The sequence below is a fragment of the Eurytemora carolleeae genome, unplaced genomic scaffold (assembly GCF_000591075.1).
Source record: "Eurytemora carolleeae unplaced genomic scaffold, Eaff_2.0 scaffold1274, whole genome shotgun sequence".
Classification (NCBI taxonomy): domain Eukaryota; kingdom Metazoa; phylum Arthropoda; class Copepoda; order Calanoida; family Temoridae; genus Eurytemora; species Eurytemora carolleeae.
The window spans coordinates 47,055-59,895 of NW_019397166.1; the positions used below are offsets into that span (position 1 = coordinate 47,055).

The 12,841-nt window shown below is 30.9% G+C and overlaps 1 protein-coding gene across 2 annotated transcripts in view; it reads right to left on the reverse strand.

Moving 5' to 3' along the window:
* LOC111712448 (motile sperm domain-containing protein 2) overlaps positions 1 to 12,841 on the reverse strand; it is a 13,202-nt gene continuing 361 nt past the window's right edge. The window contains exons 1-21 of one of the 2 annotated variants that reach the window (XM_023487052.1): positions 12,667 to 12,742; positions 10,518 to 10,679; positions 10,318 to 10,355; positions 9,749 to 9,806; positions 9,318 to 9,382; positions 8,986 to 9,085; positions 8,518 to 8,569; positions 7,174 to 7,235; positions 6,737 to 6,828; positions 6,359 to 6,430; positions 6,168 to 6,277; positions 5,984 to 6,098; positions 5,573 to 5,631; positions 5,259 to 5,351; positions 4,802 to 4,946; positions 4,308 to 4,425; positions 3,840 to 3,890; positions 2,688 to 2,802; positions 1,275 to 1,353; positions 717 to 774; positions 1 to 114 (exon numbers count right to left, since the gene is read on the reverse strand). In XM_023487052.1, the coding sequence (XP_023342820.1) occupies positions 66 to 114; positions 717 to 774; positions 1,275 to 1,353; positions 2,688 to 2,802; positions 3,840 to 3,890; positions 4,308 to 4,425; positions 4,802 to 4,946; positions 5,259 to 5,351; positions 5,573 to 5,631; positions 5,984 to 6,098; positions 6,168 to 6,277; positions 6,359 to 6,430; positions 6,737 to 6,828; positions 7,174 to 7,235; positions 8,518 to 8,569; positions 8,986 to 9,085; positions 9,318 to 9,382; positions 9,749 to 9,806; positions 10,318 to 10,355; positions 10,518 to 10,570 (1,584 nt within the window). In that variant the 5' untranslated portion in view covers positions 10,571 to 10,679; positions 12,667 to 12,742 and the 3' untranslated portion in view covers positions 1 to 65. Of the gene's footprint in view, positions 115 to 716; positions 775 to 1,274; positions 1,354 to 2,687; positions 2,803 to 3,839; positions 3,891 to 4,307; positions 4,426 to 4,801; positions 4,947 to 5,258; positions 5,352 to 5,572; positions 5,632 to 5,983; positions 6,099 to 6,167; positions 6,278 to 6,358; positions 6,431 to 6,736; positions 6,829 to 7,173; positions 7,236 to 8,517; positions 8,570 to 8,985; positions 9,086 to 9,317; positions 9,383 to 9,748; positions 9,807 to 10,317; positions 10,356 to 10,517; positions 10,680 to 12,666; positions 12,743 to 12,841 lie in introns of those variants that run through there. The other variant, XM_023487051.1, reaches the window with a different exon arrangement.

Here is a 12,841-nt window from a genome sequence, read left to right on the forward strand (position 1 = left end):
TTTTTAATTCCATAAAATATATTTCCACCAATGTTGAAGATAATAAAATGAATAAAATGCATGGTTTAGAGTTCATCACTGGAGCTGATTGTGGGCTCAGATACCGGGGGGCACCTAAATATACAAAATTAGAATGCTAACAATAACTACAGTCACAGACAAAGTCACGGACACGATTACAAAAACGATAACGATACTGATAACGACAACAATAACAATAACAAAAACAATATCAATATCAATTTAAATATCAATATCAATATCAATAACAATAACAATAACAATAACAATAACAATAACAATAACAATAACAATAACAATAACAATAACAATAACAATATAACAATAACAATAACAATAACAGTAACAATAACAATAACAATAACAATAACAATATCAATAACAAAAATAATCACGATAAAAATAACTACAACAATAACAATAACAATAACAATAACAATAACAATAACAATAACAATAACAATAACAATAACAATAACAATAACAATAACAATAACAATAACAATAACAATATCAATAACAAAAATAATCACGATAAAAATAACTACAACAATAACAATAACAATAACAATAACAATAACAATAACAATAACAATAACAATAACAATAACAATAACAATAACAATAACAATAACAATAACAATCACAATCACACTAACACTATAACGACAATAAAAATAATAAATTTGACTTACATAGTACTAGAGGAAGGTAGGTAAAACCAGACCAAAATCAGAAGAAATAGAGTGAGACCTGAGAAAATAAACATTATATTGACGAATTTTGTCGAGTACCTTACCACTGCAAACTATAGACATAAGGAGAAGGTCAAATTTATACGATATTACTGGTATGATTTTGTGACCCTGTAGCTCCTCTTGTTTTGATTTTACGCAGAAGTAAAAAATACTAATTTATCCAGTTTCAAATTAGAAATTCAGAACCTTGATGTTGATCTTCTCAACAGCTTTTAAAAAAGACGGTTATGATTGAAAACATAAAATATTTTAATCTTGTGAAAATTTACTTTAGTTTAACGTGTAACATGAACCCACGAAAGGTTTCTGGCCGAATATAAAAATTTCGATAACAATTTATTAATCCACCACACATGACTGACAAATCTGCGAAATCTCAAATTGTTGTTTTCTTAAAATGTACGCATAAAACATTATTTCTGGTCAAGTGACATTCAAAAACTATTTTGATGAAAAAATGGGAGAGGAGAGAGAGGGGGGGGGGGTGATACAAACCTAGAAGTACAACTTGAATTCTAAAATTATTTGTCTGCTGATTTTCTAGTTCCACATTCCTCTCTGCGATCTGGTTTATCTAAATAAAAAATATCTTGTCAAGTTCTCAACCAGATATCAGCTTTATGTTGGATCAAACTCAAGTCTCGTTTCACAAGTAATCAACCAGAGACCAAATTTAATGAATATTTAAGCTATGTTGCTGAACTACCTACTGCCGGTTCAAATTTGAACAACCGATTGGTTATACCTTAGGATTTGAATCGTTATTCAAATTTGAACCGGCGGTAGGCAGTTCAAATTTGAACTGGCAGTAGGTAGTTCAAATTTGAACTGGCAGTAGGCAGTTCAAATTTGAACCGGCAGTAGGCAGTTCAAATTTATTAAATTCGGTCCCGGAATATTTGTTGGTTTTAAGTTTAAATTGATTTAATTGAATAAAGTAAGTATTATGTTTAACCAAACAAACTGTTCAAAATATTTAAAATATTACTTAAGCTGTCTGCCATATTGCAGATAAATTCCGACAATTTTATTGGTTAAAGAGAGGGCTGTGCACAGCTATCTTGGCTCCTCAATTTACAAGGGAGGAAAAAAGATTCCTCCCAAGTTGGATTAGAAAATCGGATTTTAAAGAACGTTTCCACTTTTACGCAAAGTTTTTTTTTGGAGAAAGAAGTTCTTTGGTCAAAAATACATGGAAAACTTTGTCGAAGCAAATATTTTGTGACTTGTTAAACATTAATAAATAAATGAATAAATAAATAAATAAATAAATAAATAAATAAATAAATAAATAAATAAATAAATAAATAAATAAATAAATAAATAATTAAATAAATAAATGAATAAATAAATAAAATAAATAAAAAATAAATAAATGAAAAAAATAAATAAATAAATGAATAAATAAAACAGTTCCCCAGACATATTTAGTTAGTGAGTACATACAATTGAAAACAAATAGAATTCTGATATTTTGACACTCTATACTCTTAAGTCATTCATAATGTGAAAAAACCTTCAAGAATTAAAAGTTGCAGCCCCCAAACTTGAGAGTTAGAAATGCAAAAATTGCTCCAAAAACCTCCCTTTTCTTGGAAACTCAATATAGGAAATTTGTATTAAATTAGTATTTAAGTAATCTATTTGAATAATACAACAAAAAATACAAATAACAAAATATTTAAAAACCTTCAAAAAAAGTTTGTGGTAATAGTGAAAAAAGAAAGATACATATTTATAATTACATTACTTTTTTGGTGGTGAATTGTTTGCATTGTTTTAAGATGAACATTGCACACACAGCTTAAAGAAATAAAAAATGTGATTTTATACTGGAGTAGAAAAGATTGTTTTAATAAGCGTGAAAAAATAGGGTTTCAACAGCATATGGTTAAAAGTAGTTCCAACCTTTCTAAGGAGGAGGGAAAGCTGTTTGCCCGGATCCTCAGGAGCCGAGGAGGAAGAGGAGGCTAGCTTAGAAGATATGGAGGTCGGAGGTTGCTGTTCACCAGCCAGCTGACATCTAAAGTAATAATAATAATAATAATAATAATAATAATAAACAATCAACCTTCAAAAGTAACCAAAAGACTGTATTTAATACAATACGGTTCGAATATAAATCGGAGTGAAAGCAGATTTTTTTTGCTATTATGTATACAGCTGACATTGATGGACACAAAACTAGTTTACATTGATAAAATAAAAAATATCAGTAGTCTCAAGTCTGCATATATACAAATAAAACCATGGTTCCAATTATTTTTGAAAAATGAAATATTTTTTCTTACAGAGAGAGAACCAGAAATCAATGGAATTCTCGTCATCTTCTTAATTTTAAAGGGAGTGTTCGCGAAAAATGAAAGGGGGTATAGGCTTAATGCGATAAAAAAGCGCTTTTGATCGCCACTAATCTTACTTCTATCTGTTGCGTCTATAAGGAGAAAATTGTTAAAGACGTCTCATACCGAAGAGCGTAGCGCCCATACAAATTGAGAAAATTGCAACATACGACTTAGACCGTAAAAAAATCAATTTAATTTCAAACAAATCATTCAGATATTACAACCTATAGTCATCGATTATCTTTCGCCACATTTGTATATAGTTGATTTTTCATAATATGTTTTAATTGTTATGATCTGAGAGTTACTTATAAAAACGTTTATTCCTGTTTCGAGGATTTTTGGTAATGAAGACGACATTTTCATATTTTCCAGGAATGTTCGAAAACAAGTTGTAAGCTAAATATTATTTAAAAAAAACAAAATCAAAACTAGTATTTGACAATGAAACAAACCAGTTTGAAGATGCAGGGAACTATGATTTTAAGGAAATAAACAGTACAAATTCCGTACAGTCGTCACTGAAATCTAATCCTTTGAGGGTAACTCAATAATTTGCAACTGAACTATTTCTGAAAAGTTTCCTTAAAAATTATCATAAAGATACCGATTGCAATAATTGAAAAAGACAAAACTCTTAACACATTTCTAACATAAAAGTAAAAACTATTATGTTAAAACGACATTTATTTTACAGTTGTTAAAACACACTTACCGTAGTCTGTACTGTGCGTCCGGTTTGGAAGATTTTAAAAGCTCTTGAAATCTGAACAAAAATAAATGTAAATATGGCTAGACGACTACTAGTGGTTTTAATGTTATCAACATTCAAGGATAACGTGGTGCATGTATTGTGAAGGATTTTCTTAAGTCAAATCACATAGGCAGTGCCTACTGCTTAGGATCCATTTAATTTTGATGCTGATTCAAGACATGAACTTTTCTTTCAGATTAACTGATTTTTAAAAACAATAGATCTTTTCCTGGATTTTTTTACTGTAACTTGATGAACCATTTAAAGGAAGGAATATTTTTAATAATCTCTCTTTTTTACCAATTGAGATATGGGGTTGAGGACAGGTTTTTTTTTACAATTTTTTGTCGATTTTTGTCCCTCGGATCCAGATCCTAAGCACTGCAGTGCATATCATGAATAAAAAGACATAAAAGCATTTGAATGTACCTTGCATTATTATTATCAGTATCTTCAATATATATCGCAGTAACGAGGAACTTGTCTCTAATCAATGATACAGGAGCATTGGAACCAGATATACGTAGTTCAACTACTTCACTTTGTCCTTAATTTATTTATATCATTAAAAACAATATCTTCCACATTATTACTCAAAAAGAGGTTTAAAGGGTTCCGGACATGCCAATATTAAGATGAATGGGTCCCTAAAATTAAGTTGACAGTCCCATAAAGCAAATCATTAAAAAAATACAAGTCCGGATTGAGAAAATGGACATTTAAATGAAAAAATGGGTCATATTTATTAAAATAGGTTTAAAGATGAAGTTTGGAAATAAACAAACAATCAACCATCATTCCGTAGAAGTCAGGGCTGAGAGAAAATGGCCCTAACATAAAAAAACATAAACTCAACAACTTTCCTTCATAATTCTGTAAAAACTTCACAATCAATATTAATATTTTAACCTTTATTTATCTACCTGGTTGAAGAATAGCAGATGAGGGTTTAACTTTGTATTTCTCCGGAGAAGTGGTTTTAATCTTATAACCAACTCTTCTTTCACAGATGTTAGACACCTGAAATCTCGCCATAAGCTCACCGCCAGCGGAGGCGGAAAATACAACCTAATTATAAAAAAATATCTTATTTAATTTTTTTTAAAATTTATACTTTTTACTTTTTTGCAAAAGGTTGAAAACAACTTAATAAGAAAAATGATCTGGGTTTTGTATTTCAAACTAGGATTAAGACTGAGTGTCCCTGTATTCCTACCTCCTGACTAGGATTAAGGCTGAGTATCCTTGTATTCCTACCTCCTGACTAGGATTATGACCGAGTATCCCTGTATTCCTACCTCCTGACTAGGATAAAGACTGAGTATCTCTGTATTCCTACCTCCTGACTAGGATTAAGGCTGAGTATCTCTGTATTCCTACCTCCTGACTAGGATTAAGACTGAGTATCTCTGGACCACTGTTACCAGAAGATGAAAAGCTTGACATACTGTCCAAACTAGGACTTCCGCGAACCTGAAAAATGGAACTCTTTAAGAAATAATTATATGGCTTTTCTTAGAAATGGAAACAAACTCGTGACTACAAGGCACCTTGAAATATTTAAGTTTAAAACCTAATGGGTTCATAATTTCATATTGTTCATTAACTTTAAACAAAGGCATCAACGTAATTTACAAAAAGTAGTTTTGATGAAATCGTTCTCAAAATAAAGAAATTATTATCATTGTCCTAACCTCAGCAAATGTTACTGATTTCTTCTTTAATGCATCTTCTTGACTCATTCTCAGAGAATCTGAAAAACAACATAAAAACTTGTGCAATGTGCAGTTCACAACTCTGACAGGGTTGCATCTATGTATATTAAGTTGTAATTTCTGTTTGTCTGTTTATTTGTTTGTCCGATCATAACTCAGAAACCCCTTGACTGATTTGTCTCAAATTTTGATTGAAGGAACTCGGGAGTCCCACGGAAATGTTCTTAACTTGGTTTTGAGATTCTAAGTTGAGTGGGTCGACTTTAATGGCGAAAATTCAGTTTCCCGGTAAAATCGTTCAAGTGCGGGTAAACGGCGAGGGTAGCTATGAGTAACCTGTGCAATGCTGGGTTCCCAAGCTAGTTATATTAAATAATGAATCCTACTAACCATCAATAACTTCAATATAGGAACCAGTTCCATTTGTCTTTGAATGATTGTTCACAACGTTCGCAACGGATTCCTCCTCAAAACAGTACTCCCAGGGGTCGGAACCACCCCAAGCCTATTATCATATTGTTTATTTATAAGAAAAACTTTAAATCATCCAAATCAAAGAAATAAAAATCCACACCTCTAATCTGTTATCATCAGTTATGTACTCTCCCATATTGGATTTCGTTAGAAACTTTATTTTCTTGACAGCTGCCGCTGGTAACCAGGCCTTGATTATCTTCCATGCCGCTGAACACAAAAAAAAGAAAAAAATAGCGCGGCATTCGAACCATCCGCCATTGTTTTAAAACATGTAAAAAAAAGGTTTACCGTTAAGAACCCAGGGCATCTCAAATACAAGAATGTAATTCAACATCTCTGGATAGTAATCCTTGAAAACACCTTGAAATCCACCAATATTATTCTTCAAAATTCACGAAAACCTGACCTAACTTTGATTCAACCCAACAAGCAACCGGCCGTGTAACAGTAAAAATGCTAAAACTATTTTAAGTTGATAACTATGTGTTCTGATTTTGTTGATCCCATTAAGAAATACCAACGACTAGAGATTTTTAGTAAAGAATTGAAAGAAGCCATATAGTAATACAATTCTAGTGTAAGAGATAACTTCTACTTTAATCTCTCTAACCTTGAAATAGTGGTGCAGGGGGGGGTGGGGGGTAAAAAGTATAACTTGGTGGATTCCTATTATAAACTGAATAAATTCCATATCCATATTCTTGAGTCCAGCATTTCTACAGTCGAATACTATCGTGATCAGGTCCCCCTGCTCTTCTCTAAAAAAAGGGCAATACGTTTTTTTTTCATTTTAATCATTTCAAACGAAAAAATCTATATATACGAAAGCTCTTCGCTCATATATCTATATTTATATGTTAACTGTAAATGGCCAAACAGCTGAACAAAATTCGGGCTTACATTTTTTTCCTAAGTGTTTTTTAATTCCAAGGACACTTCAGCTAGTTTTAATTGTTATAAATTCGTTGAAGAATTGCCTTGGTGTGCTTCAGTTAATTATGATAACTTAAAAGATTTGATTCCGTATAGTCAGCTATAGCAAAAATATATAAATTTAAAAAATATATATTTTTATGATATATGTGATTTAAAATATTGTATACCGTTCTAGGCGCTCTAGGTAGTAAACAAAGAACCGTTTCATCTCATCCATCTTCTCAGCACCCTAGACACATATATGTAAGATGTATTATTGCAAAACTATGAGTTAAATGGCCGGTTGGGGGAAAAAAGGAAAAAAAGGGGGAAAGAGGGAAAAGAGAAGAAAAAAGGAAAAAATTTTATCAGCTAGTTTTAGCTCACATAAGAAAACTATGCTAAACCTTTTGGGGACAAAAATATCATATTTATTACCCCAAAAGGGGAGGGAAAAAAGAAGGGAAAGAAGAGAAAAGAAAAAAGGAGAAAAAAGACATTTTCAAAAATTATCGAACTAGCTGCTTTTCTATTATTCGAGATTAATTGGAAAAATGGATAATTTTGTGGAGTGAATAAATATTTTGAATGTGAAACAAATATCTTTTTAAAACTTCTCAACTAGTTAATAATTCAATTTTTTTATTATAATCAACCATTGAAAATACATCCAACATATGAATATTAGATTTAGCCATCTAGACTTGAAATTTAAAACATAATTTATTTAATATTCATATCATGGAGATCAGCGTAGCAGTCGACTTTAATAGTATAATATATTTGCTAATTTAATCATCAAATTCTTTTGATTTCTACGAACTTTCAAACAGAAAATAACATTTATAAAATTATTTAAATAAGAATATGATTAACACAAAGTCTATCTTGAATCACTTATGAAACCTAATGAAAACTAGTGGTTCATGGTAAACATTTAATTAATTTTATCATTGCTAGGCTTTTTAGAGCGCTTCGCGCCCATCTTTTAATTCAACTTTTAATTGTGGCTTTATCTGTGAGCATCTTCTCTTTGTACAGTATAAAAAAACTAAAAAAAAACTATTAAACACAAATTTTTAAAATTTTGATCATTTTCATAAACCTTCCCTAGGGCCACGTAAAGTCCCAAACAAAATTTGGGCCTGATTGGTTCAGCCGTTTTGACGTTAATTGGATACAAACAAACAGACAGTCATGCTAAATTTATATATAGATTAATAATAGTTAAGTCCGGAAGTAGTGCTTTGATGTTAATTGGAAAACATTTTTTTTCCTTATCGAGGGTTCAAGTTTTTTTATTATCAATATCATTAGTTAACTGGCAGTTAATCAAACAAATTGGCATTAACGAAGATTTTAATGATTTAAAAAAAATATAAATGTTCATTTGCAGCGATAGATAAAATCTTAAGTTTTTACAATTATAAATTATTTAATTTAAATTATAGTTCCATTGGTGTGGGGTGGGGAACCGACTGAACGGATTATGAAAAGATTTAAAATTCATAAGTTTTGAGCCCTGACTATACCTTGATATGTCGCCCAACCGTAAAGGTTAGAAGTTTCTTCCCGTCTTTATCCCTACATTAATGTCCAAGATGAAATATCGTAAAAATTTCAAAACAGTGAAATTGTTAAAAAAAGGATAGGTAAATAATTAAAACCCGACCCAAGCCAACTAAAAGGAAATAAATGTAAAATAGTAACTTTGAATAATGAAAGCAAGTGGGTTTAATAAATAAACAAAAAATAATGCGTACGATTCTTTAAGCACAAATTAAGGACATGTCTATGTTTTACATTCTGAATGGGGGTTCTCTGAAAAAGTGACGGATAAAATAAAATAAAAAGGGTTTGGAGTTTTAAATATATAAATAAAAAAGTGTGTTCCAAAATTAATAAAATCCAATAAAAAATTTATGCGAGTTACAAAGTGAATAAAATCCATAAAAAAATAAAATTCCAAAGTTCATTAAAAAGTACTGCATCTCTGATTCCTGTTATGAGTGAAGACTGTTCCTTTATCAAAGAACGCCTGGTTCACATTATCCCGACTGATCTTGTCTACTCCAAAATCATTCCGCCATTTCAAGGTTTCTAAACAACAACAACAATTGGTTGGGGCGGAAAAAAAATTATAATAGCAGATTTCCTTAAAAATGGAAGTAAGGCGTTAAAATCTTCGAGACAGAAACAATTTCAAGAACTGACGAGGGTCAACCCAGACCGAAATATATTTTCAATAAATGTGGAACTAACATCTAGTTTTTTTACTCTACAAAGGTTTGGTCCATCACCATCACCGAATTTTAAGCTTATTTCTAATTACCTAAAATCATGTGAGCAGCTTCATCCTCCTGTTCTCCAGGTAGATCGAACACATGCAACCAGAACCTACAGATTACTTATCTTTAGTGATGAAGCACGATGAACCAAAATGTGGACGCACACGCGCAACATCTAGTATTTGGCAACTGCCTTTTAAACTGAAGCAAGAAACAATCGGATTATAGTTATAAATTAACATGTCTAGGGCTAATTTTTTTTAAACCGAGGTAGTGATGTAAAAACCAAGGCCAGGGGCCATTCAACACTGTACAGTCGACCTGGCGTTGAAATTTGGTGAATAATTTTCGAAACTGTCTGGATCTCAATGGGAGTATTATTTTGTTGAACGGTGAATTAGATTTTATTCTTTTATGAATCTAAGACTTGTAACCAGCCTCCATAATATTAAACATTTTTCATTGTTGAACTTACCTCGTTAAATAATGATCACTCTCACTAATCTTCGCGATATCGGCAGATAAAAAGCTCGCTAAATTAAAAATTATTATCATTTATTAAAGGGACAGTCAGTGTAATTTCAAGTAAACCTGCATGCGATGTCATTAGCCGTTTTACAACCGTAACCTTTAAAACCTTAATCTTAATAATGTGGATTGAAGAGGATATTGTTGTTGTTCTAGTTTTTTAAGTGTTTAATTAAGTAACTTTTGAAGAGAAATTACAATTGAAAATATTCAGTGTTCAAAATTATAAACATTGATATCTATTTCATACTTGATCAGACAAAGCTTTTAAGGGTACCGTTGTGAGTCGGGCATTGTCATCTTTTCATGAAAATGTCAATTGAAATCACAAATCAGTCCCTTTAAAGATGCAGAAATAATGAATATTAATAATTATAAAAGTCTATCAGTATTTATAGAGAAGTACAGAAAATAGTCGAGTCAAAAATCAGTATTTCAGAAAATCTGGCTTGAGCTTCTGTTCAACATGAAATTATTTGTAAAAATAAAAAAAAATAAAAATTAGAATTCTATTACCTTTTCCAACGTCTTCAATTTTTTGTAGCGCTTTTTTTCTAATATTCAATTATTTGTTTGATCAGTATTTAAAATGGGAAAATGTTTTGATAACAAAAAATAGAGAATATTTGAATGAATATAATAAAAATTAAAAAAGAACGAATGAATAAGTAAATAAAATGAAGGATGAATGAATGAATGAATGAATGAATATATTCCTAAGATCTGTAAGCTGCTGTGGAGTTGGTGGCTCCCCTTCCTTCCCTGGCATCTTTGTATTCTTGTATACACTAGTTATAATACAACCCGATCTTGTACACTTGTATACACTAGTTGTAATACAACCCGATCTTGTACACTTGTCGTTAACACAACCAGACCTAAAATACAAGGATTGAAAAGTAAGAGAAGAGTTTTATCCGAATTTCAGACTTATGGGTCTAAAAACCGTGACCGCGATTGACATTTAGCATTTGAAAAACCCATAACAGTCACTAGTAAAAAAATATTGATTTTTTTCAAAACACAACGAAATTGGTATCTAAAGATGCGTCTGGAGCCGGTGAATACTGTCCTGTTGTTTTTGTTTAAATATTTAAAAAAAGTTTGATTATGGCCAAAAAGTTGATATTTGGGTCTCAAATATCAGTTTCTCAAACTTAAGAAGTTCTGAATTCAGTGTTTAAGACGGATCTTTTGGTACCCATACCAATGTATTTGGAAGAATATTTTTCGCCTGCATGAGTGAATTATTCAACCTTAAATTTCATAAAAACCGGTTACCGGTTGGCAATTTTAACTTGCGAAAAAATCGCCTTTTTAATATCTAAAACCAATCCTATGCATATAGAGGGAAGTGCACAATGGCCATAATCGATCACCTTTATTGAAAAGGTAATTTCAAGTGACATTCCATTTATTGAGAGGCATGTCAAATAATCAAAGGTACCCTAAAAAGCTTTAAAATGCCAAAAATTGAAAAGTTATTCATATTTTCTTTTTGGTTTTCTTTATACGTTACTTGCGGATTCCTGTTAGAGAAACAATGAAGGAAAGTTTCAAGGTTTAACACTGTTAAAATCAAGAAAAAAGACGATATATCTTCCATTCATATTTTTGACCAAATAAAGGTTTTAACAGAACCATTGTAAATCGGCTCTTTGCCCATCTTTAAATGAAGGGTAACTTGAAATTACTTTACTGTAAAGACAACAACATTATCAATAATAATTACATTATAACTATGAAATACCGCAAACAGTGGCAGTAGTATGTTTATTCCCACAAAGTAAGTAATTATTATTGCTAGTGTTCTTACGCTTTGACACAACTTAATAGATAAGAATAATTGTATGTAAAAAATGTGAAATCATTATTATCTTAAATTATTAAACACCTTTTTCAAGTAGGTTTTATGGAGGAACCCCGCCCCCTCTACCTTACGTAGCTTAGGTGGGAGTCCTATGTATGCCTTTAAGCGTATTTTTGCTAGAAATATGCGTTTTACTTCTTATTACTTTGATTAAAACCAGAAAGTTTGAAAAATAGCTAATTATGCAGACATAGTTGATCTCAACTGTGAAAATAAAAATGAAGATTAAGAATCAAAATCATGGTGTGCAGACACAAATTACACCAATCCAACTCATGCTGAGAGCATTGTCAGTTTATGCGCAGCGTGCAAAAACACATTCTTGGTTTACAGAAAATGTTTTGTTTTGCGTATTTTCGTTCTTTTTTATGAAACGAATTATCAGGACTTCAACAATTAGACCCATCCCACCAAATATTAACCTGGGACCGAATTTTATAAATTAGAAAGGTCGCTGAACTAACTACAGCCAGTTCCTATCTTAAAACGCTTTAAATCCTATTTAATCTTTAGCATGTAAAAATGACCTCAACACAGTTCTTGGCAGAAATTTATTTTCTATTGCAAATGATTGTTCTGTAAATCCTTCGGATCTTATTAAAATGTTAGTTAAGAAACAAATGAAATATTTTGATGTCCCATTGGACCATGCATGGAAAGTTCCCGTTTTACAAGAACTTTTAAATACAAGAACGAATAACTTATATGTTGAAGGATTCGATGATTACGTAATAACTGAAATGTTAAATATGTTATGTAATGAGCAATGATCAATGTCGTCTATTTGTGCATAGTTTTGCATATTTTTCTCTTTTCTTTTGGAAACCTGTATTTTCAAAAATTTATTTAAACAAATTTAAACTACACTATTTATATGTGTGTTTATATCTTTGTGTGTGAATAAATCTTAATAATAAAAAATATTAAGGATTTGAACCAGCGGTAGGTGGTTCAGCGACCTCTTTTCAATTAATTAAATTCGGTCCTTTAAGTACTTATTTTTTGGCCCCTCTTGCGTCTATTTGTGGAGTGTAAGACTGTTCACAGTTTACTGTTTAACCTCGTTTTCCTTCACAATAAATTTCTTATCTTTTACAACTCAAGTTTTTAAACAAATGAATTCGCCGTTTAAATTCTCAAGGAGAACTTAGTTTATTTTTGCTTTCGTGA